Source organism: Calidris pugnax, unplaced genomic scaffold (genome assembly GCF_001431845.1).
Source record: "Calidris pugnax isolate Ruff unplaced genomic scaffold, ASM143184v1 scaffold70, whole genome shotgun sequence".
Classification (NCBI taxonomy): domain Eukaryota; kingdom Metazoa; phylum Chordata; class Aves; order Charadriiformes; family Scolopacidae; genus Calidris; species Calidris pugnax.
In genome coordinates, this window is record NW_015090862.1 from 10,666,355 (window position 1) to 10,694,231 (window position 27,877).

The 27,877-nt window shown below is 37.2% G+C and overlaps 1 protein-coding gene across 8 annotated transcripts in view; it reads left to right on the forward strand.

The window, feature by feature from the left end:
- Positions 1-27,877, forward strand: part of ADAMTSL3 (ADAMTS like 3) — a 188,699-nt gene that overhangs the window by 82,197 nt on the left and 78,625 nt on the right. For all 8 annotated transcript variants that reach the window (XR_001412367.1, XM_014944716.1, XM_014944717.1 and 5 more), the window contains exons 4-7: positions 4,410-4,537; positions 6,958-7,003; positions 14,022-14,258; positions 27,543-27,669. Coding sequence is in view for 7 of the 8 variants with exons in the window: in XM_014944716.1 (XP_014800202.1) it covers positions 4,410-4,537; positions 6,958-7,003; positions 14,022-14,258; positions 27,543-27,669 (538 nt within the window). In the remaining variant the exon portion in view is untranslated. The remainder of the gene's footprint in view (positions 1-4,409; positions 4,538-6,957; positions 7,004-14,021; positions 14,259-27,542; positions 27,670-27,877) is intronic.

Below are 27,877 nucleotides of genomic sequence, written 5' to 3' on the forward strand. Positions count from 1 at the left end.
ATATGTGACAGAAGCAAAACAGAGCCCTGGACAGAAGACAGGAAACTGGCACTAATACTTTCCTCCCTGTCCAAATCTACCAGTGCCACACTTTCAGTAAAATTCTCCATGTACAAGGCTGTCTCTGTCAGTTAAGGGTTGTCAGCAGAGACTCAGATTGCACGTTACTGGGCCTCAGGCCTTGAGGAAACCTTGGCATAATGTCATCTTAGTCTTTGAGACTCTGCCTGTGTCACCAAGTTTGTTTATTTTCCCCATCCTCTAATTCAAGTGGTTCTTGCCCAGGCCTATGCACAGTGTCATGTATTACTCTTTTTTTTTTTTTTTTCTCTCAAAACGAATTACAGATTGGATACGTAGATAGGGATGAAATTTTTTGAAACTACCTTTTTATTGTGTAAGTGGATTAATTTCTGCAGAAGCTGGATTAATTGCTGCAGAGAACATTGTATAGGTGCTTAAATACTGCTTTGAATGCAATGCTTGCATCTAACCCTCCGTTCACATGTGACGCTTTTGGAGTGGATACAACTGCAGCTAGTGAAGCTGGATCCAGTGGAAGTGTGACGCCTTTTGCCATCCAGTTCTGTGTAAAGGGCAGGAAATCATCTAGGTTGGGTTTATAACTCTTTTAAGTTATTTTATCTGGATTCACTACAGTACTTGGGGCTCTACTCTTTCATGTTACATCATGGGCACCCATGTGCATGTATGCACACATGTATGTATGTGTAAGTACATACATACTTTCAAAATGAATAAGCTTAATGTATGTGTTGCACTTCATCTGTTGCAAAATTAAACCACTAAAGGAAAAACGCTTCCATTTTAGTTTGGTTCAGCAAAGTTTCACTCCTGAACCGTATTAGAATTATGACTGAAGACAATTAAAACATGAGAAGTTGAAGTTAAGAAGCAAACCATGAATGCAATCCTGAGGTACAATAATACACTTTTGTGCCCAATTGCAATTAGCTCTTGATTTAATTCCTAAATGAGCTTCTAAGGCTTTGTTGGTTTAAATCATGATGTTGATGATCTCTTCTTAATTTTACTTCAACTTGGTACGATGATGTAGACAATTGTAACATGTAGAGTTTATGAAACCAGACAGCTAGTAAATCAATATTATTTTGCTAGTAAATTACTGAGCCAGTGCAAGCTGCTTTTAACTCTTTCCCATGGGACAAATAGTTTGAACTAGCTGGAGTTTAAATCAACACTGTGGGCACTGAATTAGTCAATGATTATGAAGAAGGCTTTGTTGGCATAAACTTCTGCTTTGATCATTCTAGTATTTACAGCTTTTTAACTAGATACAGTTCAGAACAATGGCTTTTATCAAAGCAGTTTGGTAAGTGAACAACTGGACATTGTTTAGGGCTTTAGATGACATTCTGTCTGTTAATATCTTGGCTGGTTTTAATACAATGATGAAGTTAGGATTATTTTAGGCATTGTCAGTGCTTTGTCAAAAGAAACTAGTTATTCTAAAAGAGAGAGTGCTATGTATTGCTTTCTTAATAGCATAAGTGTAATAATTTCTCAACATATTAAAAAACAATTATTTGCCTTGGGGTTACAGAGGACAAACTTTAATTTTGCTCTCATAAATTTGAAAGAAGTGACTCTTTTGTTCATCTTGACTTATTTCATGTGCTGAGTGATTTGTTGGGAAGTGCTGAGCTCTTTTTGTTCAAGATTGAAGGCAGTTGGTTCCATTTTCAGTGTCAGACATTTCAGAGTTGGCTTCTGATGTAAAGTAAACCCAGCGCCAGCGCGAAAATTTCTTGGGGATCTTGGCAGAGCTGGGCTTTATCGTTTCTGGAATGGTAGATTGGCCTAAGAACACTTTTAAAGCTTTACAGTAAGTGTTTGTAAAATTTGTAAACTTGGGGGAGCAAGGAAGTCAAGGAGCTGCTGATGTGTTTAGACCAACTTTTGCAGTTTAGTGTCCAAACGGAGATGGCTTATCCTCTAATTAACAAAATTTTTTTCACAAGCTCAAGTTTTTTGAAGAAGGAATGGAAAAGTCTGGAAATTGCTGACGTTTCTGTTAGCTGCTTAACTATGGGAAATAGTGCTATTGTACTAAATCTGCCTACTCTTATTAATGCCTTTAAAATGTGTTTGAGTAGTCATTAGTTCTGCTTAAGTGTAGCTAACATTAACCATTTGCCATCTGGGTTTCTAAAATGATGCTTGTTCAATAGTTACAACTGTAATGTGAATGCATCGTTCACAGGAACAGGCCAGTTCCCTCAAGTTCTGTGGCATGTGATTATCTTTTTTCTTCTTTTTCTTACTATAGCATTTAGGAGAAAGTCACTTAGCCTACACAGCATGGTATTGAGCTGTATTCCTTGTATGGTGCTATTTTGAAAACAGCTTTGTTTTTGTTGTTTGCCATTTTCACTTCAAGCTTAGTAGGCTTTTATGAGTTGCCTTTCTTCATGGCTGAAGATGATCTGACTTTATCTGTACTGTCGAATTTAAGGAGAATTATGTATTTTTTTCCCTACCATAAGATTTTAATTGCATATCCCTTGCTTTTAAATAACTTCTGTGAAGCGTTTTGGAAGAAAATAGGACTGAGTCTGATTCTCATGAGCTTACTTATTTCTTAAAGAAAATATGGATTAAAGTGTGTTCATCTGGTTTAGTATTACGATCTTTTGCACTTCTCTGGATCTAGTAGTTCATGAAAATCTTGTTAGCATTTTAAGCATTTGGGGGTTTTTTGGCACTTATGAAGGCTTGAATGTTTACATGGATGCAGTTTGTTTAGTTATGATTTTATCTCTTTGCCTTATGTTTGCTGACATTTGGTTGCACTTGTCCTTCTGTGCATGTGTTTTGTGAGAGGAGTAGTGAAGATCCTGAAATATAGTAAAGATTCTGATTAAGTTGGGCCTTCCTATGCTGTCGAGAATAAAATTGTAATGTGAATGTAGTGCCTCTGTTTATCTCTCTCAGGTCTGCTTAGATGCCCTCTGAAGTCAATGGGAATAAAAAGTTGGCTGAATAAACAGTTGTTTCAGTAAAGCTTGCATGAACCTTTCATGTTCTTTCATTCATTATATTGTGGCAGAGTAAATATCAGTCAATATTCTCTGTCACTCGAGTTGACTCACTGCCTCATTTTTAGCCACAATGTGACTTTCATAATGATGTTAATAGCTGTTACATTATTATGTTTGTAGTAGTTTATATGCAAACTCTATCACCACAGTGATTAGCGAAATTGGTGTTTCCATCTCAGCCTGGGTGTAATTTAGGGTTCTAAAAATCTTAATTTCTTTATGATAACAGGCCTATCATATGTCTGACAACTCTCGGGGGATCATTATGTTTAATGTTTTGTTATAAAAATCTGTGTGTGTTTTTTTAAGAGAGAAATTTTAAAGGTTGCAGGGACAGAGGAATGAAGGTATGACAGATGTAAATGGAACAGCTGCTGAACAATTACAGTGAAGACAAAGAAACACTTGGGCAAAACCTGAATTTCATTTTCCTATGCTTTCTTCATAAGGAAAATAATAAACCCAAAATTCTTCTCTTAGAGCAAACATTTTTGAGTAATTTGATTCATATTACTTATTAATATTGAACTACTGTGTTAAGCTGCCATGTTGTAAAATATTTTGAAACTTTTCTCTGGGAAATGTCAATTTTTTTTAAACAGGATAAAATGCAAGTGAAAAAATATGATTTTTAAAGGGTCAAGCAGAACTTTGGGTTTTGTCACATCTTTAATTTTTGTATTTATGGTGTCTGGTAATAATGTTTTTGAAGCCTTTGTAAGTAGGTTTAAGCTTAAATCAGAGTTTGATTGCTGTAGCCTGAAAATCACTCTTTAAGATTTTTTCCAGACTCTCTTTCAAATTAATAGCACTTTTTGTAATGAAGCTGTATTCTTAATTTGCTTCCCTGATTGCAATTCTGGGCATGCTCTTTACAAAATATTTAAGGTGCTTAATTTTCTGTACTATTGCTGAGTGCAGGCAGACTTAAGGAGGTAAAAAGATATTTTAGTCCTCTCGTTACTTCTGGATATGAAACTCCCCTAGTCAGGATTTTTGGAAGCCCAGCAGCCTGCTCAGAACGTTATGCCTGGTCTGGATGCTTGAGATGTGTAGTTCCTGCACAGCGTGTTGGACAGACAGATACTGAGAATGACAGCTGTCAGTGCTTTGGCAGAAGGCAATGTGTCAAATACACTGTATCTTGAAAGACTCTGCTTCCTTTCCCATGTAATTATTATATATTAAAATAGTAAATAAATTTGAGATACTGTAAATAAGCAGCCAAGCAATATACTTGGTACTATTAATGCCAAGCAGTAAAACATGTACCAATGAAATTATTTATATTTTTTTCTCCATCTTCTGGTTTTTTTTTTTTTTCAGACTTCCAGAATTACCCGCTCTGATGAAGATAAAGAAGGCTCCTGGGATGCCTGGGGGGCCTGGAGTGATTGCTCACGGACCTGTGGCGGGGGAGCCTCCTACTCCCTGAGGAGGTGTTTAAATGGCAGGTGAGCCACATGCTTCAGTGCATTTGTTCTGCTGCAGCTCTGCCATATCTCCTATCCTCTGCTGGTGGCTGTGGAGAAGCCTTGTTGCTTCCGTTTCTGGAACCAAGGGCTCTGTACAGAAGCGTTATCAAATACTGCTTTTAATATATTTTTGTGATATATTAGATAAATATCTTAGCCTTCAACACTGATAGAACTTTAGCATGTTATTAAATATGTTTGTAGAATAACAAGAATGATTTATTTAGTATGGTCAAATATTGAGAGAAGTCCCCGTCAGTGTCATACGAAGCGAATGGTGAGCTAACCTGCATACAAATTATTTCAACCTGCATTAGCACTATTTTAAATAATGTTCAAGTGCAAGCTCCTCCATGTCTTGCCTGTAGTAAAAAAAACAAGTGACTTACTCCACATGTAGATGTAGCGAATGCTGCTTTCTGTTAGGAAACTTTTCTTCTGCCAGTTCTTTTTACGCAGTGGTCCTGGTGGCCATATGTTTTGGTGGATAAGCCTTAGTGTAGCTTGAAGAGCCCAGCGTATGCGGTGAAAACAGTTTACCTCAGAGTAAAGCTGGACTAACGCAGGGCTCGTTGCTGCAATCCTAAGAGTATGAGTAATGTGAGAGGCCTGTAGTCAGGCGAGAAGAGATCCCAACCAGCTTAGAAGCTGTCTGTGCTGGTATCCATAATTGCTTGCTTTACTTGAATTAATCTTAAGCATTTTTACAACTGCTGATTATGTTTAAATTTCTATTTTGTTGAGATTTTTTAAGTTAAATGCGATATCACTCAGGAAGTAAATTTTTCTTAAGGAATGCTTGTAGTGTGATATGCCAGTTAAGTATAAACTGTATGAAGTACATAGCTAAAGATGATTGATTAAAACACTGCCTGTTTCTTTCAGTGCTAAATGCACAAAGATCTTTGAGAAAAGTAGTATTTCCAGCAAGAAGCCATGATATTCTACCAGTGTGTTAGGGACTGTGAAACGAGCTCAATAAATTGTAGCAATATAAATTCCACTGTGGTTTTATTAATATTTTTAATGTGTTCCCCTGTGAAAAACATATGTTTTCCATACCTTAACAAATGTGTAGTTTAAAAAAAAGGGTTTTTTTTTTCTGTGTTTTATTGTTGTTGTAATGTCCAGGAAATGCGCAATTGTGAAACAAAGTTTTCACATTTGTGTGTACCATAAACATTTTTAACTTGCACGTTGTGATGCAATCATTCTTGCAAAAGATTGGAAATTTGAGACATGTAATATCTTTAGCTTGGAGAGTTGTACCTTCAGCTGAGCTGGGTGAACTCTTGCTCCAGGCATCCATGGCTTTTTCCTTTTCAACTGATATCCTTCAATCCCTCACACATATTAAAGAATTTCTTAATATTTGCAATCAATTTTCATGCAAAAAGTGGGAAATTTAGTTCAAGAGCTGTGAATCGCTAGCTATACATTCATGCATTCTTCAGTGTAAGGCAAGTCTTTTTGATATGAAGGGATTATTCCAAAACACTATTCCTGATTTTGAGAGACATTGCTAATTATAACTTCCTGTCAAGTCATTTTAAATATGTTTTCCGTTCTTTCAAGGGCCTGATTTTGCCATTCATAAAAAGAAGAGTATCTTACCCTGTGCAAAAGTGCCCATTAGTTAGCAAGAAGTTTGCCCAACTGTGTCCCTGAAAAAAGTGTGAAACTCACCCACCATATTTATGAGACCACAATAAATAATCATGACTTTATTATATGCCTGTTACTTCAGCGACTAACAACAGACTTTGCTGAGGATTGGAATTGCTTGGGTTTCAGGATTTATATGCATTGGGCACCTTAGAAATGCACACTGGCCCTGAGAGTGATACTTCATTTAAAATTATGAATTCTGCTCTCGTGGCTTTGGGTCAGTAAAACTACATGCTGTTTTTCAACAGTATTGCAATGGGTTTGGGGAGAAAAGAAAGGTTTGAGGCTGTTTTTTCTTTCCTAAAGAAAATGGGAGAAAGAAAAATTAATGCTCGTTAGCCTTATGCTTGATTAAAGGATTGCTTAGTTTTTCTGATCCTCTTTTCCTTTGGGTTACATCCTGTGAATTAGAAGTAGCTTTGCTGTGGTCAGCATAGATCAGGCTTAGGGATGATTTGTGAAATCTTTTTCATAAAATAAATGTGTTTTTCATAACGTTTGCAGTAAATTGGGCTTACAGAGAAAGCCACACGTTCTTTGCTGAAGAGAGACAGCAGTGTAACCTGTTGAGTCCCCAGATCCCTTTTGTATTTAAACCTTATGTTTTGAGTCCAAATTATGGTCAGGCAGTAGCAATAAAAGTCCAATTTTCAAGAGAATAACTAGCTGTAAAACAGGCAGGGTTGTGTTTTGGTGTGATGCCGTATAACCATTTTTATTCTGTTTTTCAGGAATTGTGAAGGTCGGAATATTCGATACAAAACCTGCAGTAGTAATGTGAGTCTGGCCTTTAATCCTATTTTACTTATTCAAACAATGTGTTAAAGTTTAAGAAATGCTGCTTCTTGTTTAAAACCTTATGGTGCATAATTTTCTTTCCATCATTATTACCATTTTAAAATATTTCAGTCTGCATGACACCACAAGGTCTCAGATTTAGGCTTCCCAAATGGATATTTTCGTTTGAAATAATAGTGCCAATTGTGATTCAGAATGTTTTATATCATTTATTAGGAAAGTTACACATTTTGGAGGATTAACAAATCAGTTCTCATCTTAAACTAGCAAGTGCTTTTCCTGGGGGTGCTGTCTTTCAGATGAAGCGTTAAACCAAGCTCCTGATCATTTGTGATCGTTAATGACATGGTGGCACTCTTCACATGAGCAAAGAGGTTAACCGCCTGTATCCCTTTCAAATATTAAATTGGATAATTACTCAATATATTCCCTTTGTTTGCCTAAGCCTAGATCTTTATGCAAAAGCATGCCTATTCAGGTACGCTGGCATAGATGATTTCCGTGACTGAATGTAAAGCTGGAGTTTTGACTGTACAATTGCTGTTCCTGTGATGCAATCACATTTTATTTTTACAGAGATGTTTTATAAGAACCAGTCTCATACAGCATACTTCATGACTCAAGCTCAACTGATTTGTAGTCATGCTTTGTGCTCTTTAAACAGCCATTGCCTTTCACCCCAGATGCTGTGGTCTCTTCAAGATGTGCAGCTCATGCAGGACTTTGTGATATCACTGATCAACAGATCATGTGTACAAACACAGTAATTCAGGATGGTTTATGGTCACCAGTCACCTCCTTGCAGGGGTTACCTTACAGTAGAGTATGACATTGTGTAATCCCATTCCAGAAAAGACAGAAGGTAGACAAGTAACTAAAGCAAAAGCATTGTTTTGGTTTTTTTCTTAAACTTTAGTGCATTTGATTAATCTGCTTCTGGCTCTGGGAGAAAGGCAACAGTTTTCACACAAATACCCCTTAAAAGGTGAGGCCTGCAGTTCCCTTGTGTTGAATTATACCCAGGCAAGAGCAGGTGATACTCATGTCATTGCCAACCTGTGATTTCTGCCAGCAGCATGCAGCTGTGAAGTATGACATGTTCTCCTTAGGAGGCCTGACACTGGAAGTTGCCCAGTAAATATGTTGAACCAGGGTATCTCCTGGGAGAACTGGCCATTCCCACTCTTCATTTTGCCACGCCTACAGTTTCTTGTGTGCCAGTTGGCTTCTGCCCTCTTCAAGAACAAGGCTTGCTAGCACCTTGAATTGCTCTAACACTCCACTTCTCGGCGTTGGATGGATTTTCCACCACAGCGGCTCACAGCCTAAGTTTCTGCTGGCAGAAGCCAGTGGAAGTGATTAATGAATCCGGCCCAGTGCATGTAAAAATTGGATTCTGAAGACAAACCCTGCCACTTGCCCTTTCAGAAGAAAAGGCCTAGCAGTTTTGTGCACAATGTCCTTGACTCATAAATAAAAATGCCACATGCAAAAACCACCGTAACCTTTGAAAGCTGTGTGATAAGCTAAAATTGCAGCCAGCCAGTATGTAAGCAATAAACTGTAAAATCTATTTGCTACATTCCTTAACTAGGTATCTAGCTGTATGCAGTGTGTACAGTAATAAATCTCTGCTTCATCCCATGCACTACAGTTCCTGTGCAACAGTACAAACAAGTAAACGTAATATACCCTGTTCCTCTACCAAAAGGACTAGAAAACTACCCAGTGTACAGAAAAAAGAGAAAGATGAGCTCAATTTAGGCATATTTTCTGCTGTAAGCAGAGGTCTATGTGTTTTTAGGATATGTAAGAGCAATTGTGGGCACTTTCCGTTTTAAGGATTACACAGTAAAAATCTGATGGAAATGAAGGCACTTTATGCTTCAGCATAGAGAAAATTAAGATGATTACCATATCCTTTCTGAACTCCCAGGGAGTTTTTCTGAAGTCACTGGGGCCTGTTTTTTAACTTTAGGACTTATTTTAAAGCGATAAGTGGCAAGCGTCTTGCATGTGAATCTGTTTGAATTTATGATGATTCAAATGTTAATTTCCAGACAGGAAGCTGCCTTTACAGCTCTGCTTTTGGGGCATGTCTGAAAGGGATCAGGTTTCCATTTCAATTCAGATACAGCCAGAATCTCTCAGGAAGGGTTTTCCTAGAGTATGGATCAGATAATGGAGAACTCCTGAGAAAAATATAGTTTGTGAGATTTCCACTGCTAATACAGTTGGTCTTTGAATTTGGCGTCACTGAATTCAAACTCAGTATTAGACCTGACTTAACCTTGAAATGGGAGTTTATACCTAATGTAGATTTGGGACTACTAAGCCAGTTTTGTTTCAAATGATATAATTTTCCCCAAAGCATTATTTTTAATGAATGCTTCTCACTTTTGGAGCAAAATTTTAGTTTGAAAATTAAGCGTTTATACTAGTTTCTTTCCATATTAGTAGGTATTATTGTTAACCACATGAGACATTCAGTATATATACACTGTGTAAAGTTGTCTGCAAATGTAATTTTGCTACATGATACATTACAACACTAACATCTATATTGGGGAGTACAAATGAAGCACAACTTAATATGTGTGTCATTCTAATGAAAAGAACAAGAATCATTTTACCAGAAAATTGGTTTCATCTGGATTTGTAATAGAATAGTAGTAAGTTCATTGAACTCAAGCATACTTCCAGAATAATATTAGTGATATTTCAATCAAAAAATTAATTCAAGGTCTTAGCAACAAACTAATTGCGGAGATTAAGGCATATGTATAGCTTGCTTATCTTTCTATCATAACTGAGATGCCAGATGCATGATTTCCTAAAAGTGTGTAAGCTTTCAGCTTTTCTTATAGAAACATTAGAGAAATAAACTATATAAACTATTTATTACATGCTGTTCAATGAGATTTTCAGTCTTTCTTAACCCCCCTTTTTTAATATTTCCATTTTTGTATATACTGTTACATTCTAATGCTATGATGTGCACTATATGGAAGTGTTTAAGATAATCCTTTAGGGTCCTATTCATAGAACAAGTTATTTGGGCCATTTCCCCATAAATTTCACATTCTTATGTGCCAAAAAGTCACTTACACATTTGCCAGAGTGACTCTTCTACAGTAAGGAAAAACACTATTTTGTAACACATTTCCCCATGTTTAATTCCATTATAAACTTTTATTATATGCAGATAATGCTCACACTTGTTCAACATATTAATCGGATTACTGTCCCAGTATCCACTTCTAACCAGCTCATTTATCCCATTCAGAAAATCTTGGCTGAACTGTGTCTACTTTAGTCCTATAATATTTCACCTTGAGTTGCATAGTTTCTCTCTAATCTGTTCATGTATTTATTATATTTATAATGCTGATGCAGCATATGGATCTTGTGGTGAAGGTGGTTTCTAGTTCAGGTATCTTCATTTTACTAAGTGGCCTGAAAATTGTGTAGGAAAAACATAGAACCTGAAGCTAATTTCAGAAAGAAAACAAAACAATGACTTCATCGGTTTTGGCTAGGTTTCAACAAAATGAGATTCAAAGAATAAAGCTAGACAAAGGGCTAGACTTTCTTTGGTGTCATCATTTTTACTGGGAATTTTCTTGCCTTCTCTTTTGTGCTTTTTTCAGTGGAGTAATTGTTGGCAGAAGTCACAGGGTCTGATGCAACCTTCATATTTTGTACATGAACATTGCCTACAAAGATACAGATTTCCCAGGTTAGCTTTGTTTTCAAAGGCTGAATGCTCACTGCCAAAACTCAAATGATACATTTCATAAGAAGCCAGCTCTTGAATGCAGTAGTTTTTAATCATCTGTCACAAAAAGAATGGGAATATATATATGCATTTCTAACCTGCATGGTAGTCATGTCTGAAGCATCTTTTTCAGATCTGTCTGTCTAATAACATGTTCATAAGTCATGTCGTAAATACACTTCATTCCATTACAAGATCTGGATGCGATTATTTTGCCAATGTTTTCATGTATTAGACCTCATATATGTGCCTTCAGTTCCTTGTGTAGTGTATGAACCTGCGAATGGCCTGGCTGTGGTTCAGTGGATTGAGTGTAAAACAAAAGCTATTGCTGAAATTAAGAAGTCTGAAAAATACTGAAATTAGTAGCAAAAATATTTAACAAACAAGAAGAAATGTGGAATATTGAGAGGGAGAGGGAATGATAGAATGAATTGATGTCTGAAACAGGTTAAAACCCAGAAGTCATACAAACAGGATGAGGATTGGGCCCTATGTATCATTGTCTGACAGTGTGGCCTTGCCCACTTCCTGAGCCTGTTTCACTCTTGCCAGACTCTCTCACATCTTGCCCCCCTTTTTCCTTTTCTTCTTTAAACTCCCTCTCCCTTTTCTAACCCACTCTAATGGAATTAACCTGAATTTTACATATCCTCTTGTTGTCTTGATTACATTCCTTTCTGTGCTTAGTTGTCTTTCTGTTTACATTATAAACTCATTTCTTCATACAAATATTTATTGTTCCCAGGAAAACAGGGATCTGAACTTGATTGCCATCCAAATTCTGATATAATGCAAGTGACAATAATTTCATCCCTTTGATATTCCTTTGTGATGCTCTTTTTATGCTCCTGCTTTTGAACAGAGCTGAAACATAAAGCAGGTGGAGCTGGCATATGAATTGAGCTGCCAGGATCCCTGTGTGTTCTTTGAAGATGCCAGAACAGAATAGGGAGATGAGAATTCACTTGCTCTCAAGCAGCCAGGAAGCGAGTGGAAGGAAGGAGCTGCATTGTGTTGAATCAATGAGAAACATACAGTAACCATGGATTGACATCCTGACATTGTGGTGTTTGTATCTTGGCGTTGCGTCAACACCGAGTGATAATGACTTGTAACAACAGCCTGTCAAAACTCAGCCCAAGGCCATCGCTCTGCCTATTTTACAGATAGCTCTTTAATTCTTTGCGATGAAAATGTAGCTGTGCATGGCTGAATAACACTACTCCGAAATATTGCTTCTAACTTTACCTGAATCTAACTTCCACTTGTTATTTTTATCCTAGCTACTCCTCTATTTGCAACGGTGGAAGGGAACCATATGGTATCCATATGAACTCTGAAGTCCTCTCTGCTTTTTAGACTTGCTATTGTGGAAAATGAGAGGTGACAGATAAGTCAGAGCCAAATTCTGCTCTCGTTTACACCAGTGCTAACTTGGTGAATTTCTCGGGAGTGACACTGCAGTAAATAAGGGTGGCTTCTAACAGAATTTGCTTGATGTTTTTAGAAGCTCTCACTTGTGGGATTTTGCAGAGGTACAACTCTCAAAGAATTACAGTAACTGTAATTTCTCCTTGTCTTATTCCATCATTTTATAATTTAAAATAATATGTCTCAAACCAGAAGTATCCCAGATTAAAAATAATACAAAATGTATTAGCATCATTCTGAGTTATTCTCACTGTAACATGTAGCACTGGACAGAGTTGAAAAGTGTTGCTGGGAATGCTCAGTGAATTGCTCGCTGTGCAGTTGCAAAAACCCCACATGTTGATCAATAGAGAGAATACTGATTTTTGAATTTATTTTATGCAGACTAAAAATACACCAGAGACAATTTCTAGGCTGCTGTTTGTATGGTGAAGAAAATTGAGGCATTGACGAAGTATTAAACTAATGCAGTGCCAACTCATCCACATTCATATGAGCAACATGGTGTCAGGACAACATTGTTGAGGACATCAGACTGGAATGCAAACCTTCCTCATGTATTTTTTTAATCTCCAGTGCGTAATGCACTTACTATTTCGTTAGCTTTTTTTCGGAGAAGGTTCAGTTCACTGATAAGGTTGAAGCTCTGTTCAGGATTAGTATTGTTAACTAATACTTAGTAATAAGTTCCATGAGTTCAGCTGACACATCACAATCTTTCAGTCTTATATCCAATGAAAACAAAACTTTGTTAAAATCAGCCTCACATCTGGCTTATATGTGCAGTTGGAATTCTTGGAAGAATATCCTTTCAGTCTGGCATATGGACTGTTTGACACTGGACATACTTTCAAATGAAGGCTTTAGTGAGAAATTGTTTGACACACTAACTCCTTTGTCAGTACTTTACCAAAGTTATTTTTGAGTAAATCAGTATTCATCTCCTTTCCTGTCACTGTAGTTTAATATTAACATCATTGTTTGGGTGCAATGCTTTATGTAGAAAAAGATATTTTAGAATATTTTATTTCAAACAGTTCTCATATTTGGTCTTTCAGCTGTATATGTTGAGGCTCTCCGTGGGAGGAGGTACGGAACTGTCTCATTAGACCTGGAACTATATAATCTGTAGTTACCAATTTGAAGTATATTTTATTTCAACAAAGGAAGCCTTACTGCTTCCATGAGATGAAGGTATTCTGTAATTAGACTGAAAGTTCTGGTGTGTCCTCCTAAGGCTCTCGTCCCCTTTCTGAGCAATACTGAACAATTAATTAGACAAATTTTTATTTCTTTATGTGTAAGTAGCAATAATACCTCTTTCGTTACTTTGACATATGAATTGATGAATAACTGCAGACCACTCAGAAATCCTTAAGTGGAAAAAGCTATTGAAAAGAGAAATATTAAATGTCAGACATCTCATTATAGTCACTTAAAATATATAGATTCCTTTAGAAGCTAATTCTTATTACAGAACCAGACTTTAAATGTAGCACAGTGTCATAAAAAGTAGCATTTTTAATTTTCCTCTCATATCAGTTATCTTGTTATTACTGGAATATATGTGATATTCTGTTACTTGCACTGCAAGCAATGGATTAAGCAACATAAATTGTTTTAATACACACAGTAAAACTTCACAATATGGCATATTTTTCATAGTAGATCAGTTCATGAACCAAGCCTCCCTGAATAAATTCTGTGTAATTCATCAGATAACTTTATTGTAAATGCAAAGTATTCCCTTGTTAAAAAAAAGTATTTCCTTTGGTTTGTTTTTAGGACTGCCCTTCAGATGTTGGTGACTTCAGAGCACAACAGTGTTCAGCCTACAATGACGTCAAATACCAGGGACATTTTTATGAGTGGATCCCTGTGTATAATGATCCTACTGCACCGTGTGCCCTGAAATGTCAAGCTCTGGGAAAGAACTTGATTGTGGAGCTTGCCCCAAAAGTACTAGATGGTACTCGTTGCAACACTGAATCCTTGGATATGTGCATCAGCGGAATATGCCAGGTATGTAAATCTAAATGGTACCTTTGCTGTGAAGTGGACACAGTACTCCAGATGGGGCCTCACCAGGGCAGAGTAGAAGGGCAGGATAACTTCCCTCGACCTGCTGGCCACACTCTTCTTGATGCACGCCAGGATGCCATTGGCTTTCTTGGCCACACGGGCACGTTGCTGGCTCATGGTAAACTTGTTGTCCACCAGGCCAATAACATTCACTCACTCTTCTATTATACAAGTAAAAATTAATGAAACTAGCTACAGCTTTATAACCTTTAATATGTATTTCAGGGTGTGATGAAGCCTTCCATTTCATTTTACTCCTTCTCTGAGTCTTATGTCTTATGAACGCTGCTAAGGAGAAAATGTGATGGTTTATGAGATTCAGCCCAGAATGGCAGGTGTGAGTGTATATGTCTGTCGTCTTGTATGGGATGAATGAGTTTATGTGGTGATTGAATGAATTGATTGTTGGTATGTTTTTACTGGGTATCTACACTTCTAGATAGATTCATTATTATTTATTAGAGTTATGCTATTGACTTCACACGGTGTAAAAACAGAGTTACAATATTTGAGGCTTGCCAGCTTTGCCCATGTCTCATCAGCAAAGCAATATTGCAATCTTAAGTTTTATGAACAGAATAATTTTATGTAGAATGTATATGTTATTGCAATTAGTTTTCTTTCTCTGCAAGTGGTTGTTGCTCTGTTAAATGCCTAAAATGTGTGCGACTCAAAAATGCAGGATATGGCACAGTGAGCAAAATAGCTCCATTATGGGGGAAAATTTGACACATTTGGCAGGAGACTGGTGCACGGATTACAGCAACAGTAATATATGATCTGGACCTTGCAGTGGGTTTTATGTGACTTCTATGTATACTGCAGTTCCAATACCAGTCGTGCCAACACACAATGCATCTGCTGCCTCTGAAATAGAAGAAGAATTCCTTACAGTTTTCCTCTTCAAGAGACTGCATTTGTCAATAGTACTTCACAATGGTATCCAACAGTGTTAATTACCCTGTGCATTTAAAATAGGATATACCTCTATAAACTCTGGAAGCACTTGCCAAATAATGCATTTCTTTTTGCAATATTCTTAGTGATGTCTCCTCTTCTAATACAAGTTTTCATCCTGGAGGGTGTCAGAGCCTTTTCTAGGTGGTACGTCTACAGCAACCTTTGCTGTTTGTGGCCATTGCAGCCTTTGTGTCTATTCTAAGTGTTGTGCTGAATCTAATGGGGATCTGGGTTTTTCAGAGGCTTATGAGATTCTGACTCAGAGTTCTGTGGGTTTTCCAGCGTCCCCTATATCTATGCATAACATTCACTTGGTCTAGAGAGGCTCCAATTTTGTGAAGAACAGTTGAAAGGTATATTTAAAAGAGCTGCCTTCAATGTCTCTTGTTTAGTATTCTGTAGTATTCATGATATCACATGCTTGGAAATGTAAATAATCTGTTTTTAGAAAAAACGAAGTAGTGATGGAAGAAAAAGCAATTTCTTTGCCTCATCTGTTCCTTTTTTTTTTTTGTCATTATTTTCTAATTCCATAAAAATATTTTTCAGTGTGAGCGATCTTCAGGAAAAAACCCAAACATGTTTAGGATGTGTCCTGTGCTGTGACTCATGCAATTTAATTAATTTATAACTTAACCTCATAAGCCGTTAGGTATTTTCACTTTATGTCCTTTAGGCCACTGTGCTGATGTATTTCTGCACAAATGGAAGATTTCTCCTTTTTAAAGTATATATTTGATAATTTAGTGTTGGATAATTTTATTAAGATACAAATTTGAATTTAAATTCAATACCTTGAAATGAAAGGACATTTGAAAATGCTTTTTCTCTTTGTGCACTGTTTTGGGCGCAGAAAGGAAAGGTTGGTTACTTCTGAAGGGACTGCGGGAGGTGGGGGACTTCCTCAGAAACTGACACCCAGCTTTGTTCCTACTCCTGTTCAAGCAGGAAAAGAAAACAAATTGACATCTAATCTTTCCTGGAAAAATATGGTTATTTAGTCAACTGCTGTTGAGAGAGACAGCAAAATTGTGATTCTCTACAATTGGTGCTATAAGATCAGTCTGTTGGGTTCTGACATATATTTGGCACAGCCTGCAAATAACTTGGCAAGTGTTTTTACATTTAACTCATCTAAATAAACATTTCATTCTGCTGATGTGGATATCTTTGCTTTTATGCCTGGGAGCACCAAAGAGTTAGTATAAGGAGACTGGTTTGCCTGAATCCGTTTCCAACTGGTGCTGGTTTTGCTCATTTATTGTCTCAAAGTTGGCAGGTTTTTCAAGATTTCAGCTTCCCCTCCTGCCCCCCACAACGTGATATCACTTTCATCTGTTTTCTTATTCTTGGTAAGGTAGGGCTGCATCGCTAATTCTGCCTCTTAGATTCTTGTTCAGACTCTCTCCTTGGCAGCATTTGAATTTACAAGGACAGTGAGTTCCTGTTGTCCAGCTTCACTTCTGATTCTTTGCGCTTCTCTTAACAAGCAGAATCAAACTAAATAATGTGCTGTCAAAGAAAATCATTAGATGGCAAAACTGCTGTCTGGATAGGAGGTTTGAGGCTTCGGGGGAAGTAAAATCTAAAGGCGGTGGAGCAGCAAAAAGTTTAATGGGAAAGTTAATAAGATACTTTGGGGTTGCTTGAGGCTTAACTCAGCCAAACCATTTGATCATGTTTTAGTCTGCTACTGCTGTGCTGCTGTTACCAAAGCAAATATCTGGGGCTGTTGTGTTAAATGGGGACAGGTCAAAACTTCACTGCCAGGAGGATTTTCACACTTAACTTCTGATATTTTTTTTCTAGTTGCTGCACAACTCCCAACACATTTTTTTCATATAATATATTCCTGCTGTGCCCATCTGGATGTGGGTGGAGACATTTAAAAACATCTGCATGTCAGACACATGTGTGGGCAACATTTACCCAATTACTCCGCCTGCTTTGGGGCTCTGTCTCTCCTTGTTTTTTGTTTTTAATTCATGCAGACCTGCTTTTTCTCAACCAAAATGCAGAATAGGATGTTACATATGTTAGTACCTGAAAATGGTTACAGCGATAATTTTCCTAATATGGAGTAATGTGTTTGGACATTAAATACACGCATCACCCAAAAAATCTGGAATCCCAGGGAGCAGCCTGAGTAGTTCTGTCCTAGGCTGTCACAATTAGGTCAAAGATGATGTAAATCCTGTAGTGAACTTTCCATTTAGTGTCAGCAAGTTATTTGTGTTCCAAAATAGGCAGACACTACACTGTGCTTTGTAGCATATGGCATAAATTTAGCTGACATCAGAACACATCCCATATGGCAAGTGAAGTGCCATCAAGTTCTGCCATGATAGTTCTTCTCTGTAACGTATCACGATATGGCAAGTAGGTATCTCTCTTGCTGGCTACCAAGGCACTTGTGCTTAATGTAAATATCTGTTGGAGTTTCCACTGAAAACAGTTTGAGTACGGTTTTGGAAGACTATTGCACTGGTTTTTTTTATTAGCTTCGCTCGGGTTTAAAACTTAAAATCATAGCAGATTATTAATTTCTTCTGAATCGCGACTCCTTTTATTCTGAGAGTTGCTTTCCTAAAGTGCGTGTTTAAGCTGGTTTGTGAACTTTTCCTTTTGATTCATACAGATACATCTTTTTGTTTGTAAACCTGACAAAGGACTGCCTGAGATGCACAGGAGGTTTAGTGTTCAGGTATTTAGAAAGGAGTGTTTCCTTTCCATCCAGTGTTACTGCAGACATAAAGCTGTGTTTCTCACATATGTTAGTCAGAGTACTTAATTCTTGGATACCAGTTGAAAAAGAACCTTTTTTTTTTTTTTTCCAAAATGAACATTTACAATCTTTTTTTAATATTTAAAAATAAGAAACAAATGTCCACGTTGCCTTTTCCTCCTTTATTCGCCTTCAGAGCTCAAGTAATTTATTCCTAGGAAGAACACTGATTTTGAGGTAGCTCTGTGTTAAGTCAGTCTTTTTTACTGAACCTGGCATTCTTTCCTGGGTGCCATCAATTAGCGAACACATGGACTAAAGTGCACTTTGGAGCATGAAGGAATCCCTGTGTAAAGACCTCTACTCTGCCTACATATTACTGCAGGCACTAGGGTTAAGCTGGACCTTATCCAGAGACAATATGGGAGTTACTCGTGTAGATCCAACACAACTGTCTGGCTCTCAGAGCTACATATCAAAATCTTCATATGACCGCATACATGTGACATATGTCATAAAACAGCAGAGCAGGGAGCTCCAGCTGCAATTCAGCTGGGAAATGTTGGTGGCTCTCCAGAAGCCCCACTGAAGGATGGGGCCATGCTGAGCACGAGTTACCACATCCTACGTGACCTGCCAGCATCACCCTCTGTAGCCTGGGTTGGTTTCCTCACCAGTCAGAGGCTGTCGGCACTGCCCAAGCCAGCAGATCACGTAGCCAACCTCCAACGGCTGTGCTTGCACCACGTTTAATGTCACAGTCCACCTCAGTATAGTGGTTCCCTTGTGACAATATTGTTGGCAACTCTGAGGTGTTCTTCTACTGCAGGTAATAATAGGATACTCAGACACTGAAAAGGTCTTTTGGAATCACTTGTTTTTATTTTGCAGCTGCCCACTGTTGCTAGAAACTGATGTCTCTTTTCAGATCTTGTCTTATTCTCCCTCCTACTGTTTCTGTGGAAAAATACTCCCTATAGGGATTTCTTACTGTCTAAGTTTATCCTTTCCTGTCAGATAAGTAGTGGATTTTTTCTGATCTCCAGTTTCTTATCTATATTTCTTTTTTCCTAAGCGTTTCTCTCTGCCAAGTTTTGTTTTGTTTTAGTGAGCTTTGTAGAAATGTGCTTTTACTTCCCAGCCTAGCAGGGTCCTAAAGCATGTGAGCAATGACAGTAGAAAAACTAACCATTTTGTGTGTTGTCTTGAACTAGAGCCTTAGTAACCTTCAAATCCCCCAGCACTAACTTCGCCTTCATACAGCAAGGCAGATGTGGCTGGACCCAGCTAGAAAAGCAGCAAAGTAATCTGATTCCATATATTGATTTCTTTTTTGAAAGCATTCTCACAAACAAGAAGCCCAATGGGAGTTTGTGTGCTATTCTTTGGGGGTGTGTATGTATATTTTTTAAAATGGAGACCTTGTGGGAAAGGGTACTTCCTCCCTGCTGGGTGGTCCTATAATCTCTTAGCTGCTCTAGCATGTGACAGATCCTGTAGTAAGAGTTAAATGTTTTGGAAACACTTTGTTTTATTTGATGGAAGTGGATTTACAGAATTGTGGAACACCCTTTAGCCTCTTGCCTTCAGATATAAAATGTTTGCGGAAATATGTGGGAAGTCTTTTTAGGAGCCCTTTAGCATGCAATGAATTTTATACACTATATTTTTTATCTTCTGGGGTTTTTTATTGTTTTACATTCCTTTCCTCTGTATGGATGGCTGGGGAATTTGAACATCGTGGTGTGTCCCCTCATACCTATCATTCTGACTTATTTTATGCCTCTCTTCCAAGGTTTGCCTTTTGGCACACTTTGCCTTTACTCCCTGCTTTCTCCTCTGCGAACAACTGAAAATTCTTACACAGAGGAAATTTTCTTACCTCTACCAGCACTAACACCCGTTCAACTTGGCAGCTGGGATTGCTGCTTCCCTTGCTGTGAAGTGGTGGGCTGGGACACACGCTGTTAGTCAGAGTACCTACTAAAGGTCCCTGAAGGGGTTGTATTCTCTTTATTAACATGTGCTGAAGCCTGTGTCAGCTTGTCTGGGCTGCTACTGGCCTGCACTGGTGTGATTGCAGTGATATGAGAACCTGTGCCTGAATCAGGCCTTTGTTAGACTGAGCTTAGACATAACTGAAGAGTTACGAGACAGGACCATGTGAAGACCACTTCATGTCTCAAACCAAGTTAAACCTTCCATGAGGATAAACCAGAGTTTGAAAGAGGTACTTGAAAGCTAGTATTTCATGCTACTTTTAAAGGTAATTAAAAAAAAGAAAACAAAAGAAAAGGGAAGTGACCTTGCTAATTGGAGGGATATTCTGGTATCTCTCCCTCTGTTTGTCAGAGTCAATTACTTGTAGATGATGAGCATGGGAAAGAGACAGTGGGAGTTTTTTTCTTTATATTCTCTCTAGGGACATATTTTATCTGTGTAGAAATAAAGTGCAAGCTGAAGTTATCACAAAGCAAAGGATGTGAGCAGAGATTGCAAATTAAAGTAATAGATGGGCTTTGAATGACAACAGAGTTTAACAGCGGGGCAAAGATACATGGAAAATATCAACTAAGACAGAGCAGGATTTTCACATGACAGGTTTTATACTCATGTTTTTATTACCATAAATTCCCATAGCTATATTTAAAATTAATTATTTGTTGTATGGACACAGACATTCTTAATATCTGCCTGTACTGTGTTTCTGTGCTAAGACAAATAGAGTAGGAGAAATGCAGCAAATAGCTGACACTGATGCAATAAGATCTGTGTATGGTGATAGCATATGCAACTGTGCAGTAAAATACAGCCTTAATTTCTCTGAGGTTTGGATTTTGTGGTGTGTCTGTACTTGTAGAAATAGAAATCCTTTTTCTCTCACCAAGACCCTGGGGATTTTAATTTTCCCTTTTGAGATTGACTCTTAATAAACTGCAATAGAGATTTATCTTTTTGAGCATGTAAGAATTTTTCAATATTTTCTTATTTTACTAGTAAATGTTGAAATAAAACGTTTGTCCTTTCTTAGTCAAGTCACAAGAGTTGGAGGAGATATTTTTGCCAGAGATAATTAAGGTTATTTTGTATTTTGTGCAATTCTGATAATCTTTAAAAGTGTGTAGATGTTTTTGTTCCATTTTTATCTTCTGATCTCTTGTAAGGCTAAAATAGTTTGGTTATAACAAACCAAGTATGCTACCATGCTGGTGACAGGGCAGTCGTATCACTTCATTGGCTCTGTTTGGTGTAATAGTCTATTTTCATTCTGAATTTTTCACATCTTGACAAATTTCATAGGCAGTGAAAGCCCAATTGCACCTTGTCCACAAAATCATCTCTACCCTTCAGCAGATCAGTGGTCCAACCAATAGAGGATTCGCTTACTGAGATATTGCTATAACAAATATGTTGCTAAAAAGTTTTGAAACACAGTCTACTGTGCAACATGTACTGGGATAACTACAGCCCTTGAGGAGGAGGATCTTCTGTATAGTTACTTTAGCACATTCTTGTGAAGAAGAATAATTGTCATCTCCATTTGTGCATTCTGCAGTGCAGTTCCTTGTTCAGCAGAAATGTAGTATTTCTTTTACGTTTTAAGCACACTGGGCACTTCGCCTTAAATTATTTACTAGGTTTTTGGCTTTTGCTGCATTTCTTTAAATTACATCTATATATTTATGTTAAAATCCCACTAGTGGTCTATTTCATGAGTACACGTGGTTGCGCATCCTTTGAAATAGCCAGGCCGATGAAAGCCCACAGGTGTGAGTGTACTCAGAGTAGCCATCACCTGGATGTCCCCAAGCATTGTGGGTTTGCCCAGCGACTGTCGAAGGATGGTAATTATGTCACACTGAGATGTGGTTGAATTAATTTTCTCTTTTTATTTTGTTAAACCAAATCACATTAATAACGGGCATCACTCCCTGACACTGAGCTGCTGGTTCCTCGAGTAAACATAGAACCCTGAAAAAATAAACTTAACTGATCATTTTAATGGGATTACTATAAATGAGATTCTATATCAATCAAAAATTTATTTGTCAAAGTAGAAAATTATATAATATTTAACGTATACAATGCCGAACATTTAAATGGTCTGTCTGCTAAAGAGCTTAGTCTAAGACACAGTAGGTAGAGAAAAAATGGCACTAATGCAACTTCAGTATTAATGTTTCATAGAATTTATGTATCTGTCACAAATAAAAACAGCAGTGATTTATTCTTTTGTGGCCAATTCTATTAGAAGAACTCAGTATGTTTGTTTTTTCTGGCTGTACCTGATCTCTGGCTCCAGAGGTCCATAGAAGGGGGGTAGCCCTTTCTAAAGAGAAATATTGCATATAATTATATATATTGCTGTATATAATTTTATGCTTTTTATAGTAATAATGACACTTAACACTTAAATGGTGCTTGTTATGCACAGATCTCTGGTTTTACTTGTGTTTCACTTAAGTATTCTTCTTTTGTAGAGTATAGATATGTCTTCAGGTTCTTTATGTAAAGCATGTAATCTTGATTCATTAACACCCCAGAAATACTTTTTTATAATTGACATATAACATCTTTATAATTGACAACTAACCTCTGTGGAGTGCATTCTACAAAAAATGGCGTTGTGCCTATTTGAAAGAGAGTGCCTAGTGCCTGCAGCTGGAGGTGAGTGGTCGGTTGTGGGAATCATAAAGTTAAGGAAAGCAATGGTCTAACAAGCAGAAATTGAAATTTCAAATCCTAATCCTGCATTGGGCTCTGCATTGGCAATTGTAGTCTGTGTTTATATTTATGTTGATTGAAAGAAGACTCTGAAGGGGGTTTGAGGTTTGCTGGGTTTTTCACTACAGTGATTTTTTTTTTTTTTTGCCATGCTGGAATCTTAATTGAAAATCTCTCAATTGCAGTCCTGTCCATTTTCTCATCATACTTAATTATAAACGTCTCCTTAAGAAAGGAAGATCTTTGAATTTAACAGATTGTGCTTTGACCTTCACAAATCAAAATTAACATGTTATATTAATTTCTTGGTTTAAGTCTAATTCCTCAGCTGAAACCATGTTAAGTGAATAAGAGCTAAAGAAACAGCTGTGGGAGCTTCTGAGTGATTTTTGGATTCATATTTGCAAAAATATTTGTAATGGTCCATAGTCACCTCTAACATATCAGCAGCAATTTCATTTTTCTGTTTCATCTGTATTACTATATTTTATAGCCTGACCTTTTGCTCTTCCTTTGCCTTTCTGAACTTTCATGAGCTATTCTAAGCATGCTACAAAATATTTGACACCCTTCAGTATTGTCTTTCACAATAGGACTGGCACACTGACATTTAGTTTAGAAGTTTGTAGAAGCCGATGAGCTTTTGTGTTTGCTGTTTAATCACATGCTTTCTATCCTAGCTGCTTGTAGCAAATCAATATTATTTGTTTGCATATTTCTGTTTTTTTTTACTTTGGAAGAATACAGACCAATAACATATTCAGGTTCTGTCCTAAAGTAGTTATGGGTCACACACCTGTTTCTGAAAATATTCCTGCCCTATCCAAATTCATAAATACCCCATCATGGCTGATTTGTTAAATGCACAAAGTACCCATTTCCTCAATACTGTTTTTATATTAAATTTCCACAAAATTGTTCATTTTGTTACGTATTGGTCAATATCCACCCTGCTGTCTGAGGAGCTCACAACCTAATCATTACAATGCTTGTATCATTTTTTTGAATGATGGTATTTATGATTGCAGATTTCTTAACTTGACAGGGTCCCAATCCTTCCATTACATAGTTTGTATTATCACTTGTTTCATTTATGCAACCTATGTTAAAATCACCTAATATAATTATTTTTGACTATGCCCTAAAAGCCTGCAGATGTTTTCCCAATCTGCCTGTAATATTTATAGCTGATCCCTTTGCTCTGTAAACAGTGAGCAATGTGGGTTAAATTAACCCTAAGAAATGCCTTCATCGTGAAAATCATCAGACCTCCTTGGCTTGCTGAGGTGGTGTGTGGGGCTGAGGAAGGTTGTTGCCATATGTCATTTTCTTGTCCTTGTGCAGCTTTGCTTGTAAATACGCCTTTACTCTCTTCAAAATGTTACATCACGCATGGTGTACCTATAATTGGTAATGTTTGTTGTCAAAATACCATGTGTGTTTAAGGCCTTGCAGCTCCCTGTTTTGATGAGATCTGTGGCTGTCCAGCTTGTCTGAGAAATACTGCTTGCTATCAAGGTTATACAAACAGCTAAAAAAGGCTAACTCTAGACACTCAGCTTTGAAATACACCCCACCATAGTGTTGATCACCCCACCCTAGTGTGCACTCATTAATATCCCAGGGTGGTAACACTTTTTCAGTTAGCTCTAAATTTGAGGCTTGTCACATTAAACTCTGTAGAATTTTTGGGTGCTTCATGTTAAACAAAATCTGAATTTCTGTGCTCATTTCAAGCCTTAATTGTGACACTAATTTGAGTTATTTTCTGAATTGTGTTCCAGGATGTCATTGCTTGATACTTATATTCATAACAGTTGATATAAACATAATCTCAGAGGGAAGTCCACAGAGGGTGAATGCAGGTAGACAAACATCCACCTTGGCTGGCAGGGGAGCTGTAAAGCTTTTCCCACATCCAGGTTTAAGTCTAGCTAGCAGTCCTGTTTTATGTCTGTGGCATTTGTGTATTATTAAAAAATAAGCAAGAATGCTATATGAAAAAGTCCTCTAAAGTATGCTGCTGTGCTGATTTTTTTCTTACATTTCATATTGGACACAATATTCCCTTTTGTTTGCACAGTTGTATAATTTTTGTTTTATGCAATGAGAGTTTGTTTTCATAGTGACTACATGCAATAGCTCAATATGTATGTTTATTATCATCATGTTGGGCTTTATTGTAATGAGCTGGTCTTGCAAATACTCTGCTTGCTCAATACTCTTCTCTCACCAAAGGCTTGAAGGATCTGTAAGCCTACAAATATAACACAGTTTAAACTAATAAAACCAGCAGTTTCTCATACAGCTTAATTTTTCCTTTGAGTATTAATTGATGAGTGAATAAACAGATTCTTAATATTTAGAAAATAAGATTACACTGCAAAATGGGAATGTGTCGTGAGATCTGGGGAGAGACTACATCTGCAGTAGTTCTAACAATTTAGCTCCATATTCGAGTAGTATCTTTATGTGAATAAGAACAGGAGAAGCAGTGGAGAGCAATAAATACTTTAAAAGTCTATCCGAGATAAATATAGACTCTCTCAACTGCTGGTACGGTCCCCATCATTGCACCATCTGAATGTTTCAGAATCTTTAGGAGATTTATTCTAGCAACATCCCTGTGAGGTGGGGAATTGCAGTTTTACCCCTTTCACAGACTGGAATCAAAAAGCACAGGAAGTTTTTGAAAGTCAAAAAGAAAGTCCCTTGTGGAGTTGGGAACTGAAAGAGAGTTGTCAAGTCTGAGGCCAATGTGTTCATGTATTGAGCGTTGTATTATTATACCCCCTGAAATTTTATCTGCTTTCTGATTCACACAGTGGCCCAATCAATTTCTCTTTCTGAAGTAGTGGTGTTTTTGTTAATTTCTCAATCCTAATTCCTGATAAAATGGCAAGAAAAGATTGTCTAGAGTAATTTTTTTACAATCTTTGTGTTATTTCCTGGATGTCAGTGGTGAACTTGGAGTTAACATTATAAAACATCTTCAAGTGAAAACATTTTAATCTTTAATCCAATCCTAAATTACAGTATAGTGTTCCTGCATAGCTTCTCTGTAGTGAATAAGCAACTGTTCTGAGATGGTCTGATTTCACACGTTTATTAATTTGTTTCATTTTTTACAACTATTTTTTTTTTATTATCACTTAACAATAACATTACCTCATTTCAGTTAAGCTGCATATTTCTTTTTAAAATTAATTCTTTGCTAGGCTACATAGGATGAAAGTCTCTTTCAGTTGCAGGAATAAAATAATTTCCTGCTGCTAAGGTAGATTTCTGTAGTAAATCTGAACCCTTTAGTAAGAAGATGCTCTTCAGTGCAGCATGCCCATAAGTACCAGAAACCATCCTCCATATTTTCCTTCTCTTAAGAGAATGCAAGATGTAGGGTTTTGGGAAAGTAAGGGAAAGGGGCAGGAGCGGGAGTTGAGGCTGCTTTGCTGTCTTTCCTATAGATACGTGAAACTTTAAGGTTATGTTTCTCCTTGTTTGGCAGCGGATGTGCATGATTTGTGCAGTTTGTGTGTGTTAAGTGAGAGACTGGAAGACCCAACCCTGCCTCTTACGTGCGGACTCGATCCTCACCTCTCCAAGGGGATCGTGTGTCAGTTTTGGCATAGCACAGATGCAGTGGATCTTGGCAGCTAAGACTGCCCCTTCCAAGCATTTTTATATAGGAAGACAAGTGTGCTGGCCAATTTCAGAATTCTAGCACTACTTTTAACTGTGAATTTCCAGAGTGCTTTCTATCCATTTGTCAGTTTAGAGTTTGATTAAATATATATGTCCATGATAAATTAGCTGCACTTCTCAGAGATGTGTGGATATAAGAGGTGTATAGGCTGACTTGAGAAAAATTGAAGCTGCAGATTAGCTTTTTAACACATTGCTCAGAATTTGGTACTACCTGCAAAATTCATCTACAAAACTGTGAAGGGTAAGATAGGCGAGACCAAATATTCATCTCCCTTTCAGCAAGAAGGTGCTTTTAGTCAATGTTGTCTGTTCTTCTTTGTCATCCTGTTCTCACTCCTGTGCTTCTTGTAGAGTGACTGATATGAAGAGAAAGGAAAACCTGGGAAAAATGTTTTCATTATAATTTGGAGGGTTTTCAACTGACAGCTTTTCAAAAACTTTGCTTTTGAAATTTTTGGCAGTGTTTAAGTTTGGGTGTTTTTATAATAATAATTGGAAAGTTTTATAGATTGGGTCTCATATTCAGAAACACAAAAAATAATCAAAAGGTGAGAACCTGAATCATCCAAGATTTTTAAAACCTGGTTAGCAAATATATATGTCATTGACATAAATGGCAAATAGGAGATCTACATGAATTCCAGTTAAATTTTGAACGGCCAGGGCGCTAGATTATGAGCACTGCCCACAGCTGCTTGTCTGTGAAGCCAAAGGCTGAGTGCCCTTTAAATGTTTAACTTGGGTTATTTCGTTGCATTAATCCTTTCTCAGACATAATTAAACAGGTGATGAAAAACAAATTGTAAATAACATAGTTGTCCTTGTGTTGGAATGAATAACGCTCAATGGTATTCATTCATATAAGTACTGTGAAACTGATTCATGTATTTCCTATGCTTGAATAGCTTAATGTATCAGTTGTTGTGGTTCATCATTAAAACCATGGAAATGACAGTGTGCTTTTAAAATCCTTAATAGCAAGATATGCTTTGATAGAATGAGGCCAGCTCATAAAATCAAAAGGATAACATAATAAATAAAATTCCAGAAACCTGAGCATGTCTACTACAGCTTTGCCCTCCTTCTGACTGTGGTGTTGATGTTGGCAGGCAGTAGGCTGTGATCGACAACTTGGGAGCAATGCCAAGGAAGACAACTGTGGAATCTGTGCAGGAGATGGTTCAACATGCAGGCTTGTGAGGGGACAAGCTAAGGCACATGTCTCACCAGAAAAAAGTAGGTTGCAAATTGATCCTATGATAATTTATCCTTGACTATGTTTTCTGCTTGTATATTAACACAGATATTGCAGAGTATTGACCTTTTCACTATATACTTGTTTGCAACTTTCCAAAGCTCCTTATTCTAAAGTCTGTGCTAGATTAGTCTTCTGAAATTCCATGAGGGATACCACGCATTAGGGTATAGCTAGGAAAGAATTTGA